General features: G+C 42.7%; 1 protein-coding gene across 1 annotated transcript; it reads right to left on the bottom strand.

The window, feature by feature from the left end:
• Window positions 1-1,389: 1,389 nt before the first annotated feature.
• On the bottom strand, window positions 1,390-24,794 carry ALDH18A1 (aldehyde dehydrogenase 18 family member A1). The gene is made up of 16 exons (XM_084289876.1): window positions 24,671-24,794; window positions 23,122-23,271; window positions 22,927-23,031; window positions 20,032-20,190; window positions 19,167-19,257; window positions 16,605-16,729; window positions 14,746-14,890; window positions 11,803-11,876; window positions 11,481-11,580; window positions 10,132-10,352; window positions 6,906-7,043; window positions 6,601-6,796; window positions 6,316-6,437; window positions 4,190-4,376; window positions 2,796-2,891; window positions 1,390-2,176 (listed from the first exon to the last, which is right to left on the bottom strand). Exons 2-16 carry the CDS (start codon window positions 23,263-23,265, stop codon window positions 1,995-1,997), a joined length of 2,085 nt encoding a protein of 694 aa, XP_084146002.1. The 5' UTR covers window positions 23,266-23,271; window positions 24,671-24,794; the 3' UTR covers window positions 1,390-1,994.
• Window positions 24,795-24,934: the final 140 nt, after the last annotated feature.

The following is a 24,934-nucleotide window of genomic DNA, read 5'->3' as shown; positions in this document are numbered from 1 at the left end:
CCCCTGGCTCAACTTAAGCCCATTCCCCCTCGTCCTGTCACCAGGCACGTGGGAGAACAGGCCAACCCCCACCTCGCTACAGCCTCCCTTGAGGTACCTAAAAAGAGCGATAAGGTCGCCCCTGAGCCTCCTCTTCTCCAGGCTGAACAAGCCCAGCTCCCTCAGCCGCTCCTCGTAGGACTTGTTCTCCAGGCCCCTCACCAGCTTCGTCGCCCTTCTCTGCACCCGCTCAAGCACCTCGATGTCCTTCTTGTAGCAAGGGGCCCAAAACTGAACACAGTACTCGAGGTGCGGCCTCACCAGAGCTGAGTACAGGGGGACGATCACCTCCCTAGCCCTGCTGGTCACGCTGTTCCTGATACAAGCCAGGATGCCGTTGGCCTTCTTGGCCACCTGAGCACACTGCTGGCTCATATTCAGCTGACTATCCACCATCACTCCCAGGTCCTTCTCTGCCTGGCAGCTCTCCAACCATTCCTCTCCCAGCCTGTAGCTCTGCTTGGGGTTATTGCGCCCCAGGTGCAGGACCCGGCACTTGGCCTTGTTGAACTTCATGCAGTTGACCTCAGCCCATCGGTGCAGCCTATCCAGATAATGACAGGGCAAGGGAGTTTTTAAACTAAGAGGGGAGTTAGATTAAATGTCACGAGAACAGGGGAAAGGATAGAGGAAGACAGACGCAGAGAAGGGCAGAGGAATCAAAAAAGACCAAGAGACAAGTGGGACAGAGGAAGGAGTAACAGCGGTAGCTGGACAGAGGAATTGCAGGGAATGCTACTGCAGGCGTACAAACCTGGGTGCAGTGCTTTTGTCACTGATGGGCAGTACCAGTTGTGGTTGCAATGGTGTGCAGGTTCAGCGCAAGCAGTTGTCACAAAGTCTCAGGAGAGCATCAAAGCACAAGAGGAGTGTGGGGCATAATGGGTTTCTCAGGGTTCCAGAGTAGAGTGCAATGGTCCGAAATGGGTGAGTGGCTACCCAGCAGACACCCAGATGCCTAGACAAGCCCTGTGTGCCACTACGTGGAGGACCATACACGTGCCAGCAGTCAACAAAGCGTGCAGAGGCAAGTTAGCAGCAAGAAATGGATGCACAGCAGAAGATGTCCCTGTGCAGCCTGCACCCATCCCTCTCCCTGCCCTGCCAGCATTTGCAGCGTGGCACCATTCCACTCCCTCCCCATCCACCTTGACACTCCCACGACCCTGACCTATGGAAGGCTGCACTGAGCCCCTGGCTGCAGCATGCACACGTGAGGTCACTTCTTCCAGTATGCAAAAGGAAGCATTTATTCAGGGTTTCTTTTAAACTTCAAAGTAGTGCTGCATCTGGATGACTGGTTTGGAGGGATTACATTTCATATAAAACCCACGAGAAATAAACGTCTGGTAGAAATAGGTAACAAAATTCATGCTGTATACAGTTGTGCTATTTATCTACAGTTGTCAAAAATACAAAGAAATTAGATAAAAAAGGTTACTTGGTCAAAACATTAATGAAATATACGTTCCAAATGCATAGAAATCGCAGAGCGGTCAAACAGACAGTAAGTGTCTTAAAGCTTTAGAGCTTTCAAGAGCTGCCATGATCACACAACCAAAGAAAAGCTACCAAGTTTGTTCACCAAGACAGATGTTCAAAGTAAAGACAGGGAGAAAAACTTACACTCTACCACCAGGCATCCTTGCTGGCAGGGAGCAAGGGGAGGAAAAGAATGCAGCAGATGTTTAAACTTCTCCTTATGGTATCTGTACGTTTTGAAGAAACCTCTCTGGCAAAAGCAAGGTCAGTTTGCAGATACTATCTAAGGAAACAGCAGCAGACAGCAACAAATAATGTGTGTCACGGATAGGATCACTTCATATTCATTGTACTGCACAATGACCAAGAACAATGCTCCCGGAGAGGAAAAACAAATCTCTCCCCACAGGGAGCACCCTGAAGCCCGAATGTCTTCAAAAAACATTTTACCCCTGCATTTTCTCACAATATTCTCAGTTGGTATTTCTCTGAGGGAGAGGTAGGCTCTCATGGAGATACTTCATGCTCCCATGCTCTGAGAAGTCAGAAACAACATGATTGTCCCCTCTCAGTAACCACTTTGTAGTTAAGAGTCCTTCAATTCCCACTGGTCCACGTGCATGGATACGAGAAGTACTAATTCCAACTTCAGCACCTGTAGAAAACACACAAGGTAAAGGTAGTTGATCCTCGGAAGATATTCAACTTTGTAGTATACAGCTCTGCATCCTTATGTAGAAACAGTCATTCAGTGTGACCTCCCTTCCTTCTCACCAAGTGTCAGAAGTGATTTTTATCTGTTCTGATTAGAGGAACTTAACTATTATAAATTGCAGTGTTTATACTTTTGTCTGTTACAGCTTCACTTTTAGAGAGAAAAGTGAGCCAGAAAGGTACGCATGTCTTACATATATCAGGCATTTGTTTGAGGGTTCACCCTTTGAACCATAAGAACTAAATTACATTAGTCAAGATCGCAATCTTACGTCCTTTCCCGCCCCCCTTCTTAAAGAGACCACTGCATGATCTTATAAAACCCTAATTAGAATTTTTTAGCATGCAGAGCACTGCATGGTCAAGCCTGCTACAGAGATTTCTAGTAGTTTCTACCTCAGGAATTAATGTTTCCCTTGTCTTCTGCAATTCCTAGTGCGTGCACCTGTTTACTTAGGTAACTGATACTCAGTTTTGTTCCAGTCTTTCCTTCCTCCCACACTGCCAAGTGAGCAAACGGCTTTGTGGTGCTTAGTTGCCTGCACACCACAGGCACTTACCGAGTCCAAATCTATATCCATCAGAGAATCGGGTACTGGCATTCCAGAAAACACAAGCACTGTCCACATGCTGGAGGAAGAACTCCGCTGTTGTCTCTGAAAAAGAAGCAGAGCAGAAAATAGGATACAGTACATACAGCATGATCGTGCAGTCCAACAGGCATAGCCTCATACCCTGAACAGATACAATAGCAGAACTTTTCACCTGCAATGTTATCAGACAGCATTTAACAGCCTGGATTAAAACATGCTCACGCACACCTTCTTCAGAGTACATTTAGCACATAGACACAACCGTAAATATTACAAGGAGCTTGCAAAAACAAGAAGAAAGTTAAAAGATGCCTAATTCTTACTACAGTCTAGACCTCGCAAACAGGGATAGTCTTATGACCGGGGAGAAGTGACAGCAGCCCCAAGCTACAATTTGCAGTCAGACAGTTAAACTACAAGTTCAGCTGTAAGCTGCAAGTCAGTCACCCAGATCAATGGGACGAATGCTAAAGATGAGCTCTATCTCCAGTACACACCCAATTAAATCGCTGGTGCACCAGGTAGTGGCTTACACTATCAAAAGCAAACTTTTCGGTGCTACTCATTTAAGTTCTGCAGAAGGTGCAGAAATAGATGCCTGCTTGAATCTCACACTGATGAGCCACAAATCAAAATGACCTTACTGTAGCTGACTCTCAGAAGTTTTAGGCTTGTATCGAGAGTCATCCTTTGGCTGGGAGCAGCTCGAGCTACGTTTTGAAGTGGCAGAGTGTTCAAACCTCATGTGGAGGAGTGGAAGAAGCACAGAGCAGCACATAGGAACAGAAGTTCGCAGCATCAAAGGAGCAAGAAACTGGGAACTGAGATACATGCAGCTTTTACGCTACAGGTGCGGAACGGGGAAATAAAGGACTGGGAGAGATGGGGAAAAATGCTTGTGGTCCTTGTTTGCAAGACTTAAAAGTGACGTGGGAAGACAAAGCGTATATAGTCTGATCTTTCCCACTATCCATATTCCCTCTATAGAAGCTCACCTCTTCTTCCTTCAGAGGCCTAAAGGCATCTCCATGATTCAGGAGACGTTTCTGCAAAACTGTCTGATGTGGTAAGTCTGTACAATACAAGAACACAAAGCAGCCTGCCTGACAAGAGCATGTATTGACTTGTCGTTGGCCAGTTGCTCAAACACATGCCTTCACCTCATGGAATAAGGGCACACAACATGTTTTCCTTGAATTAAACACAACTATAGATAGATGTAGCTCCTAGGGTTCCGGTTGATTATGCTTACTACAGAACCAAGATAAAAGAAACTACTGCAATGTAAGTAGTTATGCTAATAACAAGATCCCACAGTGAAACCAAAGCAGAAGCTTAAGGAAACAGATTAGGTCACAAACCATTCTCTGTGATGATAACATCCGTGTGAGAACTTCCATACTTGTGGATATGTTCAACAGCCTCTTGTACACTGTCCACAACCTCAATGCAGCACTCCAGATCCCCATATTCAGTGCGGAGAGATTTCACTTCTGAGGGGCTGAATGTCAAGTAAGAGGCAAACTTTGGGCCAGCATGAATCTTCACCTGCAATACCAGAAGTATTTTGTGCTGTAGATTTTACCAATGCATAACAGGTGAAAAGTGCAGCTTGTTGTTCTGGGTATAGCCAGGATGGAGTTAATTTTTTTCATAGTAGTCCTTACACTGCTATATATTGGATTTGCGCCTTAAACGAACCGCTATTTTGGCTGTTGCTAAACAGTGCTCACTCGGTTTCAAGGCTTTCTCTTTTTCCCCCACAGTGAGAAGGTCAAGGGTGTGCTAAAAGTTAGGAGAGGACATAACCACAACTGATTCAAACTGACGAAAGGGATAGTCTGTGCCATATAATGTCATAGTCAACAATAAAAAATGAGGGGAGGGGACTTTCGAGGAAGGTAGACATTGCTCAGGACATTGCTGGACACTGATCTATTTGTGGCAGGTGGTGAGTGACTGTATTTTCATCACTTGTTTTGTTTTTCCCTTTCTTCTTCCTCTTTCATTTGCTAATTAAAATATATTTGTTTCAAAACACGAGCTTTCTTGCTCTTTCTCCTCCCACTTGAGAGCAGAAGGGAAAAGTGAACAATGCATTGGCTGATGCTTAGCTGCTGGTCTGGGGTTAACCCACATTTGTGAGACTTGCGACAGGAACCGAGGGAATGACATAGAGCTGTGGCAGGGGAGGGTCAGGCTGGATGTTAGGGAAAGGTTCTGCACCAAGAGGTGGCTGAGCACTGGAACAGGCTCCCAGGACAGTGGTCACGGCACTGAGCCTGCTGGAATTCAAGGAGTGTTTGGGCAACGCTCTCAGATGTATAGTCTGATTTCTGGGTGGTCCTGTGTGGAGCTAGGGGTTGAACTTGGTAATCCTCATGGGTCCCTTGCAACTCAGGATAATCTATGATACTTCAGACTTGCTGATTAGAATCCCTACCTTTGAAGGCTTTCAGGAAAGGTGCCTGTAAGCTGGCATTTTCTTCTGCAACTATATATTTGGTTGATAAACCCTGACATGAATTTACGTGTTTACTGTTCTGAAGTCAGATTAGACAACAGTAACATCAAGTCCTCCCCCCTGTATTAAGGGGCGGGAGCTGTTGGGTGCTTGTGGAAATCCACCAGTCGTCACATAAAATCCATAAATTAACCCTTCACTTCCCCCCAAAAAAACAAACAAACAACAAAAAAAAACATCTCTCTCTTAGTATGACCTTTTTAACATCACCAAAACATGACCTGTCTATTTTACCATGTTTTCCTGCATGAATCACTGCTTGTATACACTATTTGCCAAGTGTAAATGCTATCTGAAAAATATGTGTTTTAAGTGTAAATTAAAGTACTTCACAAATATTTCTCTCCTGATGCATCTCTGCTACAAAACATTACGCATGTCAAAGCGATTATGTAGGATAGTGGCCTTTCACTGTTCCTGTGGAACAGTGGAAGGGGAAAATAATGGGCAGGAAAATGGGTGGGAATAAAGGCAAGTGAGGCAAAACGTTTAAACAATGTGGATGAAGCAGATTTGAGAAGGAGAAATATAAAATGGGAAATGACTGAGGTAAGAAGGTAAGTTAATAGATTTAATAAGAATGGTCTTAGGGTCTGGGAGGTTGCCAGCCACTAAGTCAGAATTGAGAATAGTAGAGAAAGGGTTATGGATATGCTCTTCCAAGGCAGAGAATGATTTTTTGCCACGTGAAAGGAAGTAGTAGTATCTCAGCAATGGCATGCAGCCACCCCGAAGAAGCTGCTTTCAGATTCTTTCTATGGAAAAGCTTGGGGTTGCATGGAGAAGCTGAGAAAGCTCTCCGAAAGTTCATTTATGTGTACAAAGAGACATGTGGGTAATGTTAAGTGTTATGTTATCATACAACTACATAGGGCTATATCAGCAAGACCAAAGGCTCCTAAAATGAAAAAAAAAAAAAAAAAGTAAATAAAACAAAAAACAACACAAGTATACATGACTAACCTGTTCTACTCTCAACATGTCTATGATCTGATCAAACAACGGGGTTCTCAGCAAGTCTCGATGAATTAAGAGTGTTTCCAGAGCATTACAGGCAGCAGGATATTCACACTTTGAGTCTCTGACTGAGGTTTAAGAGTAAATAATTGGTTACATAACATTTATGACAAAGACTTGAAGAGCATGTGAATTATTATTATGTATGGTTATTATTATAACCATACCACATATTCCAAATGTGAAGTTCAGTTACACTCATGATATCCAAATCACCCTCTCACAGCTTACTTATTCGCGTGACCTTCTCAACGCTGGCATCTGTGTCCACATACACATGACAGATCCCTTCACTGTGTCCCATCACTGGAATTCCCTTAGCAGCTTTCTGGATATTCCTGACTAGCTGGGATGAACCACGTGGAATGATTAGATCTATCAGCTTATCCAAACGGCAGAGATCTTCTACTTCCTCTCTTGTATTCACCTGCGAAAGTTGTGACACAAACAGTCAATGGCCTGAATTCTCAAGCTCTGCCTGTGCTTTTTATACATGCCACAGCAAAAAAGTTGTTGATTTAATTCTAGACACTTACTAGTTGCACTGCATCTTTGACTCCATGAATGGAGAGTGCTTCTTGTGTCAGATGGTGAAGGATTTGATTGCTATATGCAGCCTCTTTCCCTCCTTTTAGTAGCAAGCCATTTCCACTAGCTATGGCCAAAGCAGACACCTGTCAGAATGGAATTAAAAAAAAAAAAAAAAAAAGAAGAAAAAAATAAGAGAAAAAGTGATCTGACTCTTCTGTGAGAATAACATCTGCAAAACAGAGTAAGAACAGGATTTTGAATTCTGCTGACTTTCTCAATATTAATATATAGCACCAAGAAATTTTTCCAAGTCAGAATATGTAACTCCAGAAATGAAGTATCTTAACATTTCAGGAACAAACTTGAACTTCAGGGTACTACTGGCAAAGGGAGATTGCAGTGACTAAGTCGACAGAAACCCTGAACATAGGCTCTGGCACAAATTCGGTAGCTGTAAAAAACTACTTCAGATGCAAGAACTCTTATCCCCAGTCATTCCAGCCAGAAGTAGCTAATAAGCTCTTCCTATGAAGAACATTTTTGTTGTGCTGTCTAGAACAGTAGCCTTTTATTTTATCGCATCGATTTCACGTTTATAACCAGAAGGTGTCCTTACCCATGGCGGGGGCTAGGTGGGGGGGGGAGTAGATGACCTTTAAGTTCCCTTCCAGCCCAAACCATTCTATGATTCTGTGACACCTCCCACTAGATCAGATTGCTCAAAGCCCCATCCATCCTGGCCTTAAACACTTCCAGGGATGGGGCATCCACAACTTCCCCAGGCAGCCTTTTCCAGTGCCTCACCACCTTCATAGTAAATAATTTCTTCCTTTTATCTAATCTTAATCTATCCTTTTTCAGTTTAAAGCCATTACTCCTTGTCCTGTCACTACACTCCCTGACAAAAGTCCCTCCCCAGCTTTCCTAAAGCCCGCTTTAGGTACTAGAGGGCCACTCTGAGGTCTCCTCAGAGCCCTCTCTTCTCTAGGCTAAGCAACCCCAGTTCTCTCAGCCTGTCTTCATAGCAGAGGTGCTCCAGCCCTCATCACCTTAGTGGCCCTCCTCTGGACATGCTCTAACAGATTTATTTCTTATGTTGGAGTCCCCAGAGCTGAATGCAGCACTGCAGGTGGGGCCTCACCAGGAGTGGAGTAGAGAGTGAGAATCACCTCCCTGGACCTTCTGGTCATACTTCTTTTGATGTGATATATCAAAACGGATACAGCTGGCTTTCTGGTCTACAACTGCACATCGCTGGCTCATGGCCATCAATGCTCCCAAGTCCTTCTCTGCAGGGCTGCTCTCAATCCACTCATCAGCCAGCCTGCATTCATTCTTGGGAGTGCCTTGATGAGTGTTGAACCTTGCACTTAGCCTTCTTAAACTTCATGAGGTTCTCACGGGCCAACCTCTTAAGCATGTCAAGGTCAACTCAGACGAACTCCTTTTCCCTACTAGTGTCCTCTGGGTAAAAACAGTCACCATGTTTGATATTCTACCTCATCCTGCTCTCTGCAATTTGAAAAGAATACTGAAAAAATAAGGAATACTTCAGAAAGATGACTAAATGACAATGATCTAGGAACCTTGCCGTACCCAAATACTGTGCGTCTTTAACATATAAAACTAGACATTAAAATGCAATTTGATTGTATCTTGTTAAGAATCTGCCTCTCCAAAGATCAGCATCACAAAGGAAAGCTGCAGACAAGCTTATTTAAATTAAAAAATCCAATCTGTAATGGGTTTTCAAAACAGTTTGTTCCCTTTAAATAATAATAGAGCATGGCTATACTGCAAAACGATCGGATTTCTTGAAATCTATAGGAAGCAGTCTGTGAAATATGATCTCAGAACTTCGTCTTGTAAGTATTAGAGGCAAACATGCTATTTGTATATGCTCATTAGAAGCTAAACTGTTAGTCTGCAGTTGTTTCACCTTTACTGCAACTCAAGACCAAACTCTGAGCACTGACACAATTCTGTGTATGCTATCTCCAGCTGGCTATCAGGCACACACAACTCCGTGGAGAAGTCAAATTTCCTCTGTAATTGCTTACCCAAACCAGTACAAGATGCAATAGTAAACTATGGAGGAAGCAACCTCTCCTCTGCACTCAGAGTCCATCCTACTATCAGCTACAGCATGGGACAGAAACCATATTATTCAGATGCAAAAGTATCAAATATGATCCTCTGAAGTTGCATCGGAGAACTTGAGGAAAAAAAAAAAGATAATGAAAAAGGTCAGGGGGTGGAAAGCCAGTAAGAATCAGCCTGAGAAAAGGTTTACAAATGAGATAAAGAAGAAGAGGAGAAGGGGAGAGATTGGCTATGCAAGGCAAGAGACCCAGGAGGCAAAGGCTGGAGTCTAGGAAGGCAGACTAGAATTTGACAAGGAAACATACTGGTTTTCTATGAAGAACAGAGCTAGCAGCAAGGAAGTAATAATGGCAGACAAGGGAGACTAGTGCCTTTTCCTTTCACATGAACTTTACCTAGAGCATACTCCCCTTCAGTATGAAACGAGGACCAACACTCACAAATTCATTTATAAAATATGAAGCTGTCCTTTGGCAGTCTCTTTTTAAGTGCCCATACCCATCCCTTGCTCCTCAAACACTTGTTCATATGTTAGAGAAATGCTCAATCAGTCTTGCTAAAAATAGTATCAATAAGAGCCTAGACTCATCTCTCCACAAGTGAATAAAAGCTATCATTCTGCCTCAGTGCAAACATGCAGTATCAGTATGGGACAGACCACTCAAAGCCTAGAACTTCTACTTTCTGTGCTCATTTTCTTAGCATATATTCTTATCAGTTGCAATTTGTTATTAACAATCTTTATTAAACGTTTGATGTTTAATCATAGCCTGCAATTCAGTTGTATTCGGCATGGAAAGGAAAGTACTCATTGGTAGGAACCTCGTAAGCTGCAAGTTAGGAAGGGAACCTATGTTATAAGACACATGCAGAAACCACACCACCTGAATGTAAGCTAACTCCTTCTCTATGTTGGCTATCAAAAACCAACCCTGAATAACTTTCAGCATTGCAGAAGCAAGTCCCAAGAATGTGTCTGTAGAAAAAAAAATTTGGGATGACAACAAAATTCATTTCAGAGGAATACAAGCAAAAGTCTTTTGAGGCAAGACTTCTTGCAGCCTTCCAATAACTCACCAATAGAAATACACTTTTGTTATCAAAGATCTCTCTGCCCTCCTCACATACCTGTGGAAGACAGTCAGGACGGGACTCAAAAATCACGAGAAGGACCCCAATAGGCACTGTCACCTGCTCCAACTCTAGATCCTTTGCTATTCGTGTTCTCCGAATTATGCGGCCGACGCTGTCCTGTGAAGATGCTGCAATCTGACGTAGCCCAATAGCCAAGCTGTTCAGCTTTGATGTAGACAGACTCAGACGTTTCAACAAAGGAAGTGCCAATCTTCCTAGAAGAAAGAAAAAGTTGTGCTCAAGATAGATTTATCTGCCTGGTTTCAAGATAAAAGTGACCTAATGGTCAAACTAGGAAAAAATTCATCTGTTTCCCACACCATAGCAAGAAACCTACCTAAGATGAACAATGTAAAGCATTTAGTTTATTAGCTACAATAAAACTGCTCAAATTTGACAATGATTTCACCTACCATCACATATACACCTAACATGATATGAATGATTTGCATATGAAGTAACATCCGCAAAGATAAAGTCTGTCCTATTTCTAGTACTGTTACACAGCCGTGTACCTGAATTTCTTACAAATTTCTACTCTTACAATATTCCTGGAAGGGAAATAATTGCCTCTTTCTATTTCACAGATAGAAATCCCAAAGAGCAGAGGAACACATAGCATTTCAGATTAGGCAAGAGCTGCCAGAGTTTTCTAGTCTGAACACATTCACGTAGGAAGTTTACTCAGAAATATCCCTCCAGGCAGTCTCATCAGTAGAAAATTGTTGCCATATGTCTTTTACTGAACGTTGCAATGTGCCAGTTTGTAATGTGCCAGTTTGTAATGTGCCAGTTCCACACATTTTCTAACCCAAGACCAGCTTCTTGGTGCACCACTGTAACACAAAAGATTTATTCTATGCTGCCTGAACTGTACTTTCCTCAGTCAGAAGGTAATATGGTTCTTTCTGGAAAGCATCACTTTTAGGTAACAACCTTCCCCACAGGGGCCAAACATTACGTTAACCAGCCCAGGAGAATATTCATGCTATTTCATGCATGACGATAATAGGGAAGATACTTCCTATATTTAATTTCTAAAGTAAGCCTCCTTTGGCAAAAGGAAACACTATTTTTTTTTTTTATTATTTTTATAAACAGTGCTGTGGGTTGCTGTTTTCAAAAGGCCTCTCTATCTTCTCTGATAAAGACAACTCATGTAATTATGGAAGCTGCAGCTGTTTACACTGACAAGCTCTCAAAGTCCTGGGTTCACTGTTCAACTGTGACATATCCATAATATCCAATTGCAGGTGACAGAATATTCTAGTCCTGCTCATTTTCTTTGAGGCCCAGATAAGCTCATGACAACAGGAGTACCATGAAAGGACCCGTAGTATTACCTTTATTTTCAGCTTCTTCTAAGTCCTTTTTGTTTGCCAAGAGAATTTCTTCTCTCTGATCAGTTAATAAGTCAGCAAGACGATAAATAATCTCCGCTCTCTGAAAGATAAAAGTTTCTGAATTGCATTCTTATATGAAGTCCATGGTGTTTGACATATGGTTCACTTTAGCTCATTTCTGACACATTTTCTCACTGTCTTGACTACCTGAATACTTGGAGCCAGGTGATTTTTTCCAGGACCCATTTGTGTTATGAATCTGTATTTTAAAACTTGCCACATGTTCACAACCTTAAAGAGTGAGGACATACTGTTCTCTCACCTGCTCAGGCTGCAGAGCTGCCAGGGTCCTGCCACCAGCTCGAGACATTTCACCCTGCTGCTCTACTGTAGGGCCTGCCAAAACAAACAAACAAACACACACAACCACAAGACATGCAGACAAAGGTTACAGCCCATGTGGAAGGAAATGAACGCTAACCTTTCGTCTTCCAACCCCTTACTCAAAGCAGGAAAACAGCTATGGTTTTAATAGACATATAAAAGAAATTTACTGTATGCCAGAATAGGAAAATCTGTATCAGATACCAAGATGCTGCCATGGTCCCCGAGCACAGCCCTTTTCGAGGCATCGCAGAGATTCAGTAAGATCATTCATGTGACAGGTGACAAACAAGTATACAGCTTGTATCAAAAAGACTTGACAAAGAGCAAAAGAATACAAGGACGGCTAAATCTTAGGGCGTAGGAGGCTACTGAAAACAGGGAGGCATCCTTTGAAAAAGGGTAATTATATAACTACTGAAAAGAGAAAAGATTGCAAAACAATCTTTTGTACATTGTGTACATTGAAGGGCTCCTACAGAAGAAAGGTTTTTTTCTTGGCATGGATATCAAAGAATCTGTCTCAAACTGAAATGACACAGAACAAGTTTTGAAACAGAAACAGAAGCAACAAGTCAAAAGGCTCACGCAGCATTTCACTAAGGAGTTCTCAAGGAGCTCATGGATAAGCTATGTTTTCATTTTTACACTCTATTGAAATTGTCTCTAGATGACTTGATGATTTGAAATGTGATTAATATGCCTGGACTATTTAAGAAGTATCCTACAGAAACTGCCAGAGCAGGAATTCCCATGTTAAGGAAAATAACAGGAGGTATAGTGGGAAGTGTAAGAAAAGAACTAGCGGACACTTGATTAATAAGACTTAATTAAGGAGTGTTCAAAGAGCTTTTTAAAGCGAGGCCATATTTTATAGAGTGTATTTTCTTGTTCTTTGAAAGAAAGTGACACGTGTAAGGAGATAAGAGTTTATTTTACAAAAACTTACCTGAATATTTAAAGTGTGTTTTGGAAGATAGAAGACAAAGAAAGAATGGGAGTAACCACATTGCATGGTAGAGGAAGGGTCACAGTAAAGTTTCACATCTACTTTTGCTGTTCGCCATATTTGTAAATGTCTGACAAATGGGATTACAAGATGAAAAGCTTTATAACTGATGCAAAATTTATTGCAGTAGGACAAAGTGAAAAGCGTTGATATCACCCTTTTTCCTGGAAAGGAACTTTTCAGAAAAGGAGCTAAGTTTCCTGGTGGACACCAACCTGAACACAAAATAGCAGTGTGCCTTTGCTGCAAAAGCAGCAAAGTACCCTAGGTGGCATTAGGCAAAGTATTGCCAGCAGGTCAAGAAATGTGATCCTCCCCCTCTACTCAGGTGTGAGGCCACACCTGGAGTGCTGGGTCTGGGCCTCCCAGTACAAGAGAGACCTGGACACACTGGAAAGAGTCCAATGGAGGGGCATGAGGATGATAAGGAACTGAAGCACCTTTCCTATGAGGACAGGCTAGGAGAGTTGGGACTGTTTGGCCTGGAGAAGAGAAGGCTTGGAGGGGATCTCACTGATGTCTGTAAATACATGAAGGGCAGGTGGAAAGAAGACAAAGCTAGACTTTTCTAACTGGTATCCAAGGAACAAAAAAGAGGCAACAGACACAGACCGAAACATAGGAGGCTCCCCTCCTGTGGTGTCCTGAACTATGCAACAAAATAGCAAGTACAATTCAAAGCAGATAAACATGAAGCAATGCAGAAGCAAAAGGGGAAACCAGGCCTCGATACTGCACATAATCCTATGAAAACATCAATGCTCATCAGCATCGAACAGCAACTTACCTGTTCAAGCTTTTGGAAAAGGCCTAGGAAAGGTAACAAAAATCATCACCAATCTAATCAAAACTCAAAGTTAGCCTTGCTATCTCATAAACTGAAGGTTCATTCGCCTCTTGGATGCTACACAAAATTTTATTTTTGCCCATCTTAAAAAGGTCACAGTAGAATAAAAACAGTTTCAGCCAAGAGAAACAGAGATCGCGAAACTTTTGGAACAGTTTCTGTAGAAAAGGACTAAGAAAAAAACCTTTTTCATGTGAAAAAGAGATGATGAGGGAAAAGACAATGTCTCATATCATAGAAGTTGAACAGAGATCGATCACCCATGTTGTCTTTCCATACAGAAGGTGGGGGCATCAAAAGCTAGCAGGAAGCAAATTTCAACACCCCTCCTGCCCACAAACACACACAAAATAAGGGAAGCAGTTCTTCACATAGTGCTAGCTCCAGAGTTTACACACAATACCTAGTTAAGGCTCGTGACTGCTGTGACCCATGGATGCAAAGTGTTTATATGGGTTCAAAGGATATGGCCAATTTTTACAAGAAATCCATTAAGCATTTTTATACTCCAAGGCATTTGCTTGTCTTAAAGTGCAAGTCACAAGTAGCACTCTATACTCATTCTGTTCTGCTAGGATCACAGATCTTTGGTCTGACTTTCTGCGGCTGTTGTTACATTGTCACAGCAACACAGAGGCAGGAAAACATTCCTACACACAGTAGCAAAAGACTGAGTCATAAAAAGAACTTATGATAAAAAATAAAACTACACAGTATCTTAGTTCAGCTGTACAGTCTATATGCACACTTTCACCCTGAATTCGTCAATAATAGATGATAACCTCTAAGACTAAAAATAATACAAATTCTACTTAGTACTTTGAATGCAAGTCTGATGCAGCAAGTCATCAGCTGGGAGGAACCCAAGCAGAGGATTCAAGATGTTCTATTCCAACATTAAAAATTAATTTGTCAAGCAGAGCATAGTTTCCCATTTGTTGAATAGGCAGGCCTAGCCAAATTTCAACCCTAGACTCTCAAGAAGTCTCTACAGCTACCAATGTACATGTTACTTCTGTACTCACCTGCAGGTTTTACTTCTGAAAAAAAAGTTCCAACTTTCTTCCCTTCCACAATATCTGTGATGACATGACCCGAGATCTTTGGGTGCGTTCCATTTGCAATCACTACAGAGGTGCCTCCTTGGAGGGCCCACAGAGCTGCTTTCACCTACAATGAAGGACAGAGCTAGCTCCCGAAAATGCACTTGTTATTTGAATCCCATTTTCAACAAGAATTTTTGCTCCACTTTGATCGCTTATGTTGGAAAAGACCCTTAAGTCCAACCATCAACCTAATGCTACCACTAAATCATATCCCTAAGTGCTATGTCCACATGTCTCTTAAATACTTTTAAGGATGGGGACTCTACCACTTTCCTGGGCAGCATGTTCTAATGTCTAACCACCCCTTCCATGAAGAGATGCTTCCTGATATCCAACCTAAACCTCCCCGGCACAACTCGAGGCCATTCCCTCACACCCTATCACTTGTCACTTTAGAAAAGAGACCAACACCTTGCTAAAACCTCCTTTCAGTAGCTGTAGAGGTCAGTGTGGCCTCCCCACTGCCGCCTTCTTTCCAGACTTAAATCCCAGTTCCCTTAGCTGTTCCTCATGTCATTTTCTAGTTCCTTCACCAGCTTTGCTGCTCTTCTCCGAGTGTATTCCCAGAAACTCAGTATCTTTATTCTAGTGAGGTGTACTGGGTCTGGCTGGGATGGAGTTAACTTTCCCTGCAGCAGCCCGTACAATGCTGTGCCCTGCACTTGTAGCTAGAACAGCACTGGTATCACACCGGTGTCGTGTCTGCTGCTGAGCAATACTGGCACAGCATCAGGACTCCCTCTAACACCTCCCAGAGCTAGCAAGCTGGGGTGGCCAAAAGACAAGGAACATCACCAGGGCAGCTGACCTAAACCAACCAAAGGGATATTCCATACCATCTGATGTTACACTCAGCAATACAAGGTGGAAAAAAGAAAAAGAGGGGAGGGGAGGGGTGGGCTCTCGTTGTGAAAACATCTGTCCTCCAGAACAACAGCTAAGTGTGTTGAGGCCCTGCTTCAAGGACGTGGTCAAGCATCGCTCATTTGTGGGAAGCAGAGAGTAGTTTCTTTCCTCTGCACTTCCACACAGCCTTTGCTTGTTGTTTTTATTTTTTTTCCCCTTTTCCCCTTTCTCTTTTTTTTTTCCTTTTAGTCAAACTAATTAATTAATAATATTTTTGCCTTTAATTAAATTATCCTTATCTCGACCCGTGAGTTGTTTCTTTCCTTTTCTTCTTCCCCTCCTCTTCTGAGGAGGGGGAGTGAGAGAGTGGTTGTGGTGGAGTTCAGCTGCCTAGCAAGGTAAAACCATCACATGAGGGGGACCAACACCAAACACAGTACTCAAGGTGTGGTCTCACCACTGCCAAGTACAGACGGACCATCACTTCCATTGTACTGCTGGCTGTGCTATTTCTGATACAAGCCAGGATGTTATTGGCCATCTTGGCCTCCTCGGCATACTGCTAGCTCCTGTTCAACAAGATGTTGACCAACACAACACCCCCAAGTCCTTTTCTGCCAGGCAACTTTCTGGAACGCTGCTTGTGACCAGCTGCCAACTGGATTGAACTCCAGAGACCTTTTGAGCACAGACATACAACCACCAGTGCTGGTGAATACAGTTGTTCCTCCCTAGGGGTAGGGCTTGGCATTTCCCTCTACTGAACTTCTAAAGGTTCCTGCCTGCCCCTATCTGCAGCCTGTCAAGGTTCCTCTGAATAGCAACACAATTATCTGCTCTATCAGCCACTCCTCTCAATCTTGTATTATCAAGTCCCCTTTCCACATCTGCCTTTTCCTCTCAATAAGAAAATAAGTGTTCTAAATTTCTACCTTGGCTTCCATGCCTCCCATTCCCACCCGGGATTTGGTTCCAAATGTCACAGATTGTTGGTCTCCTGGGTAGAATATGTCAATGAGCTTTGCATCATCAGATCCTGGAGGGCTGTCAAAGAGTCCTGAAATAAATAATAAAAAACTGTTAATGTTACATATCTTCTGTTCCAAAGCTCACCAGTGAAAAATAAATAAAGCCTTTGAGGCTAAAAAGCTGTATTCCACTTTACAGGATACAAAACTTCCACTGAACCCTCCTTTTGTGGAACTGAAAGGATGAAACACTAACATGCAGGCTCAAGATGTGTAACTTTGCCAAAATTGTAGCTAGTACGAGGCAACAGAATATCCACATGCCGAATAGTATCACGTAAGCTGGGAAGTACTGACATTTCAGTAAGGTTAGAGAGAAAACCAGGAAGAATTTGCAGCTTTTATATGGTTCAGAATCAGGGCTTACACACAAGAGTGCACAACGGAACAAACGATAGTCCTCTTCACCTAAAATCTCAGATGATACTCCTGAATGCTGTGTTGTACACTGATAAACTGGGCAACCTAGAAATACGTATAAAGGCTAACTATTGAGTTCTGCAAAGAAAGGACACAAGACTATAGACACACACATTAATTTTAAATAAATATAGTAATTTTATTTAACTATGCTCTGAGTTGAGTGATACTTCTGTTTACCTAACATGTAAACCCTAAACTCTACCACCAAACTTCCCAGAAGTTCTATGCGAACAAACATGTCACAGATTAAAGTGCACAAGTGAAGAGTACCTGAGCTCTTCCTTGATAGCTTGAGAAGGAAAGGACACTTCTTTCCATAAACAAGATACCGCATCAAATGAATAAGCTGTGAGGAAATGGGAGTGGTTTTCTGTTTGTTTGTTTTTTTAATAAGTTGTTTGGACTATCATTTTTGTTATTTTTTTTTTCTGAGGCAGTCATTTCAACTAGAATCAACCATGAAATCCAACTGAAACAGCTGGAAGAAACTGTGGTTATGAAAAGCCAACCTCCTTCCTTCTCAGGGCCTACAATATGGACCAAAGTCCAGAAGCCACTGAAGGAAACATGTCTGGAGATGATAAAAAGACTATACGATTTTGTTGATGTCCTGGTGTGAAACTGTACCTACTACCTTCCTCTTTCTAGAAAAGCACCTTCAACATCAACAGGTTACAGACTTCATGGCAGCACAGCTCACAAGACTAGACCAGTATCAGCCGCATGTCTGGGAGAAAGAAAAGCTAGCAACCTCCAGGCATCTGGAAAGCAATATCCAGGACATGTAAAGTACCCATAAATCACTGAAAGACAGAATCCACTGCCAGAAGCAGCAAACAATTGTAGAACAGTTTTTGGCTTATATGCAGGGAAAGACTATGTATTTAGAGTCAGGAGTATTACTCATGACCATATACAATTCTGAGAAGCTAGCAGAAGTACCATAGCACCCACACAGGGCATGCCTTCCAATCCTTTTACCGGCTTTGTTGCCCTCCTCTGTACACTTCCAGGGATCTTAACATTCTTTTTATATTGTAGAGCCCAGAATCGCACACAATATTGAAGGAGAGGCTTCGCCAAATACAGTGGGAGAATCACCTCTTTTGACCAGCTGGCTATGCTGTGTTTAATATATCCCAAAATGCTAGACAGTATCTATGATTCTGAATCTTTTAGCTATCTTCCCAGGGCCCTGAAATTTATTTTGATTGAACACAGACTTCTTGCTGCAACTTTGTTGGTACCCACATGAAAGAGCAGGAGTAGGTAATAATCTGAAGTTTGAACTAAGCTCGTAAGCTCATTAGCAATGCCCCTGATCCAAGCCCCAGGGAGGTAGAAAAGTTCTCTAAAAAGATGGTCTGGTCTGCAGATGGGAGCCTCTGTTCCCTTCAGAAGGCAGTCAACTATGACTATAACTTGGCACTATTTCTTCACAACACTGGCCTTGATCCTGCACTTGCTACAAGGAGCTGGTTGATCTGACCTTGGTGGAACTTGCACAGAAACCCCTTCTTCCATCTTTTCACATCCATTGTCTAACAATACCCAGAGCCTCATACTTGTTTTGTAATGGAAGCTGATTGTGCAAGCAGTGGCTCCTCTTATAGCTCCATGGAGTAACTTGCTTCGACTCCTTGGTGTCCCCCTCTAGCTGCTGCCTTTATCCCAATGTGGATCAGATACTGGACCCACATCAGCAGTGGTTTTTCTAAATTGGTATGTGTGTTCCAGAGAGGGAGAGCATAGATCCATTGATCTATGACCTTCTTTGGCTCCCATTTGCTTTTCAGTCTCCCTAGCTCCTCCTGAAGCTTGGCCACCAGGCAGAGCAGTTCATGGGGCACACCTCCCTCAGGCATGCTGGCTATTACCCGTCATTTCAGAGAGTAGTCCCAGGCACACCCTACAGCCTAAAAGCTGGGTGGTTGAATGAACTAACTGAAGCTCTGAGTAGTTGCATTAGTCCTACCGAGTGCCAGAGGAACAAAAGCAGAGGACATGTTTTTCTGCTGGGTGATAAAGAAATGTCTCACAAACCTTCTACATCTGAGAGAACAATCAGGAGATCAGTCTTCATTTCAACAGCCAGTCGTGCTGCCAGACTGTCATTATCCTTCACACTAATCACCTGCAATGAATACACACAGGTCAAGAATACTGAATAGTGGGAAGAACTGGGAAATCTGGCTACAACATACAAAAGCAAGCTACCTCAGCACTACCAAATCCTTATGAACTGCTTTGGTTCTACTCACTAAAAACTCTTAGAAGATGATTTTTTCATGAAAGTAAGTAGTCTTTTGGAAAACAGTCAAACGGTATCAAAACAACAGGCAGTTAGAGCAGTACTCACATTCTCCACCTTGGGTGCCCAATTAAAAAACAAGAGGTACTAACTGACCATGCTATAAGCACAGGTGTTCACAGAATCATAGAACTGTAAGGGTTGGAAGGGACCTCAGGAGATCATTGGGTACAATCCCCCTGCCAAAGCAGGTTCCCTAGAGCAGGTTGCCCAGAGAGGCGTCCAGATGGGCCTTGAGTATCTCCAGAGAAGGAGATTCTGCAACCACCCTGGCCAGCCTGTTCCAGTGCTCTGAAACATGATGATCTGCAGAAGTTCCTTTCAACTTCAAATATTCTGTGAAAACCAAACCAGGCATACTTGCTTTTGGCAGAACAGGTAATATCCGGCCTTCTTCTAACCCACAACAATGTATCATGCTAGAAGCAGACAGACAGGTCAGCAGAGTTTTCTGGTCCCTCTGTCCACATTACTAATTGCGTGTGTTTGTTTCCCTGCTGCAGGCTCCAGAGGTCCCCAATTACAGTGTTAGTAAACTACAAATTAGTGCCGTACAATCTACAAGCAGAATCCACCCCCTTGCAATACTTTACCCACATTTACCCCCTGCAGATCACTGTTCGGCTCTGGAGGTGGAACAACAGCATCATTAGTATTAATTATAGGGACAATATTCATTCTTAAAAGTTCATGTAATGTTCCATTTAAGTTCCGACGCTTCTGTTCGTCATGGAAATCCAGGTTGGTGACTAAAATCTAAAAGGAGGAGAAAGACTTAATATATACTTAGCCTATCACTTATCCTGAGAAAAATATAAACATACATAGTAATGTAATGGACCATTCAAGCCCTTTGGGTCACCAAGAAACCATAAGCCAATTTTAAAAGACTGAGAATGCAAATGAGAAATACTCTTTCCACAACATTTTCAGATTTGCATGACAACTTCTACTGGAGCCTATAATGGCCTTTTTCAAGCAAACAGATCAGAGGCTTCAGGAATCAGCTTGGAAAAAAATAAAAAATAAAATTAAAACATAGGCAGAACACAGATGTCGATGATAATCATTAAAAGCCATTTTTATTTTTTACTTTGCCACTGGACGTTTGAGAACTAGGTAAATAATTCCATTATGCAGATGTTACAACATTTGGAATCAATGTGTGCACTGACTTTTTGGTAGAAATGAAATTATCTCTTAAATCAAAGGAATGATAGCTGTCTATAGACTTGACCAAGATTATAATCCAGTGCAGTCTATGGTAATTTTAGCTATACTGTAAACATTTTAGTGGTATCAGTTACACTGTATTATGGGGAGGAATTCCTGCAAGTGAGACTTTATACTAGGCTCTTAAATTCATTAAGTATCTAAACAAATAGGGCCTTACAGTTGATGTGATGCTGTGTTCTCAGTGTATTTAAGGTAAGTAAAGACTACTGAGAAAGAACAGAATAATTCAGTTTGAAGGGACCTTCAAAGATCATCAAGTCCAACTGATCATCAAGTTCACCAGTTCTCACCATTTCAGGGCTACACAAAAGCTAAAGCATCTTATTAAGGGCATTGACAGGCATGGGACATCAACAACTTTGCCAGGCACCCTGTTTCAGTGATTGACCACCCTCATGGTAAAGACATTTTTCCAGTTTGAACCTCCCCATCACAGCTTTCTGCCATTCCAGAACTATGGAGTGCTTCCCGACTTCCTGTATCATCCCAGTAAAGACTGTAGCATTTAAACACGGAGAAAAAAGCAAACCACAGAATATCCTGAGCTGGAAGGGACCCACGAGTATCATTGAATCCAACTCCTACGACAATCCAACGACAGCTCCTCCCAACTTAATGCCATCTGCAAACTTACTAAATATGCATTTGAGTCCTGCATCCAGATAATTAAAAAAAAAAAAAAAAAGGGAGAACTGGCCCTGAAATGGAGCTCTGTGGAACCCCACTACTGACTGGTCATCAGCCTGATGTAGCCCAATTTACTGTTATCCTTTGAGCCCAAACTGTCAGCCAATTGCTCACCCACTGTATTTATCTAGCTGTATGCTGGACATTTTGTCCAGAAGGATACTATAAGAAACAGTATCATAAGCTCTGCTGAAATCCAGAACTGGCACTTGGTCAGCTAGGCGAGTAACCTTGTCATAAAAGAAAATTATTGTCTGACACATCTGGTGGCCTTCTTTGATGTGGTTACAGCGTTGTTGGATAGGGGAAGAGCAAATGATATCCTTTACTTGGACTTGTGCAAAGCGTTTGGCATTTGACACTGTTCTCCATGACATCCGTGACTCTGAATTGGAAAACACGTTTATTTGACGGATGGACCACTTGGTGGGTAAGGAATTGGCCGGATGGTCACACTCAAAGAGTTGCGGTCAACGGCCCAATGTCCAGGTGGAAATCGGTAATGCCTGGTGTTCCTCAGGGTCAGTACTGGGACTGGCACCGTTTAATGTCTTTGTGACACAGACAGTGGGATTGAGTGCACCCTCAGCAAATTTGCTGATGACACCAAGCTGTGTGGTACAGTTGACACACTGGAGGGAAAGGATGCCATCCAGAGGGACCTTGACAGGCTTGAGAGGTGGGCCTGTGCAAACCTCATGAGGTTCAACACGGCCAAGTGCAAGGTTTTGCATCTGGACTGGGGCAATCCCAAGCACAAATACAGGCCGGGCAGAGAATGGAATGAAAACAGCCCTGAGGAGAAGTGCTTTGGGGTGATTGTTGACAAGAAGCTCAACATGAGCCAGCAATGTGCACTTACAGCCCAGAAAGCCAGGCATATCCTGGGCTGCATCAAAAGAAGTGTGGCCAGCAGGTGAAAGCAGGTGATTCTTCCCCTCTGCTCTGCTCTTGTGAGACCTCACCTAGAGTATTGTGTTGAGCTCTGGTGACCCCAGCACAAGAAGGACATGGACCTATCAGGGCAAGTCCAGAGGAGAGCCACAAGGTTGATCAAGAAGGAGCTGGAGCACCTCTCCTATGAAGGCTGGCTGAAGGAGTTAGGGTTGTTCAGCCAGGAGAAGAGAAGGCTCCAGGAAGACTTTACAGACTGTTACTTAAAGGGTGCTACAGGAAAGCTGGGAAGGGACTCTTGTCAGGGAGTGTAGTGATAGCACAAGCGGTACAGCTTTAAACTAAAAGAGTGTAGATTTAGATAAAAGGAAGAAGTTCTTTATTATGAGGGTGTTGAGGCACCAGCATAGGCTGCCAAGAGAGGCTGTGGACACCCCATCCCTGGAAGTGTTTAAGGCCAGGTTAGATGGGGCTTTGGGCAACCTGACCTAGTGGAGGGTGGCCCTGCCCATGGCAGAGGGTTGGAATTAGTTGATCTTTAAGGTCCCTTCCAAACCAAACCATTCTATGATTATGTTAGATGAACAGGACTTTCCTCTCACGAACCCATGCCGGCTAACAACGCTATCACTAAGTGAAGTAGCAAGTCAGCCTAGGAAAGAAGGAATCCCTTACTTGAGCTGCACAGATGCTGTACTGCGTAAACATGGCTTCATACAGAGCCATTAGTCCACTCTGGCCAGCTGCTGCACAGGCTCGGGCCTCTAAGACTGGAATAGCCTACAAAGATAAAGAATATCTGTTAGACAGTGACTTGAATATGTTCTACCCAACACTCAAGGAAAAGTGGGACTGCCACCAACCACTCACCATATCTTTTAGCTGACTCTGGCCTGAATGAAGTGCTTGCCTCACACTCTGAGAAAGCAAAATCTCATGACGCAACCGCTGCTTTCCAAAAGCTACAGCACCACTGGTAACAATCATCATCTCTCGGCCCTGATTCTGCAGCATTGACACCTGTAAGTACATAGAACAAAATTATGATGTAGAGTAAGACCATTGCTAGCCTGACGGTTCTGGGTACTACAGCTATTACATGCTCACCAATTCCTGCTGACAAAAATATTCTGCTTATTCATGGATGCACAAAGCAAGACAACCACCCTCCTGTACACCTTCCTAACTGCTTAGGAACTATGTAGAAGACTGCATGCAATCCATAGCTTCTGCTAAACTTTCTTTTCACACTACCAGTTTTTATGACAATCATGCTTGAACCTTCACAATACATGTTACATAGCAACATTTCGATAACTCTTGGCCCTCTACCTCCATTGCCATAGATAATGAAAGATAAAGTACAGAAAAGCCATATCCCCAACTTTCTTATCTACCATCCATTCCAAGAGCTTTTATTTTACTGTAGAGCTAACTCTGACAGTACAGCTTTTTACTGCTTCATCCAGACACGTATCTGGCCAAGTTACTTTCATAGTCCTAAAGCTAAATGTCTTACAAGAATATAATGTGTTATGCAAACCTCACTTCCCATAGAAGACATATCCAATCCCCCCAAAATCTTCATTTCATTTTGCAGGACCAATCTGTTTGTTGATCCCATCAGCTTTTCCTACAAGTAATGAAGTTTCAAGATTTTTACTGGAAGAAGTCTGCAAATGCTCAAGTAATCAAGAAGTTTTTATTCTTTCTACAGAATTCATATACTTCAGTGCCATATTCCCACAAGATTCAACCAGTGCCTGAGTCATGTCTTATCTGTTGCATTAAAAAAAAAAAAAAAACAGCTCACTGTCAGAGTATCTCCTTCTGTGCTGAGTCTGGCTGAGACAGAGTTAACTTCCTTCACAGAAGCCCACATGAAACTGTTTTGGATTTGGGGACTAAAACAGTGTTGATAACACACCGATGTTTTGGCTATTGCTGAATAGTGCTTCCAGAGCATCAAAGCTTTCTTTTTCCCTACTCTGCCTCATGCCAGCAAATAGGCTAGGGTGGGCAAGAAATTAAGATGAGACACAGCTGGCACATTGACGTGAACCTGCCAAAGGGATATTCCATACAATATAACATCATCCTCATAAATAAAAGTAGGGTAACAAAAGATGAAAGAGCAGACGGTGAGGGAGGTAAGAAGATGACTTTCCAAGCAGCCATTGTGCCAGGACTACCTGGATGTCAGTCAGCTTGTGGGAGTCAACCCACCATACTTGTTTATTTACTGAGTTACAAGGTGTACACTACCACAGCACAAGGGGATGAAAAAGAGAAAGGCCAATACGTTTCTTTAAAAAGTTGTAACCGTTTTATGATTATTTTTTTCCTACAATCTTCTCTGCCATTCAACAGTCTCCAGGTGTCTGAAGTTAAAACCATTCCATTTCAGTTACAAAATTACCTGCTCCACTATAGATGCCAGCCTCCCAAGGGCCAAGCCACATTCATCTCCTCGAGTCACGACAGCACTACCCAGCTTCACTACAATCCGCTTTGCATGCTTCAGCTCACTGCGGTGTGCAAATGATTTGCCATGTGCACGGCTGAGTGGCATGGTGATAAATGGGATATTGCTCCAATAACGGATGGATTCATTCCTTAATCTTTGATTATGGCGAAGGATATCTGCAGTTAAAGAAAGAAGAAGAAAAAAAACAGTTTTTAA

Source organism: Netta rufina (assembly GCF_964035555.1).
Source record: "Netta rufina genome assembly, chromosome: 7".
NCBI classification, from domain to species: domain Eukaryota; kingdom Metazoa; phylum Chordata; class Aves; order Anseriformes; family Anatidae; genus Netta; species Netta rufina.
This window is presented reverse-complemented; position numbering and strand designations above follow the sequence as displayed.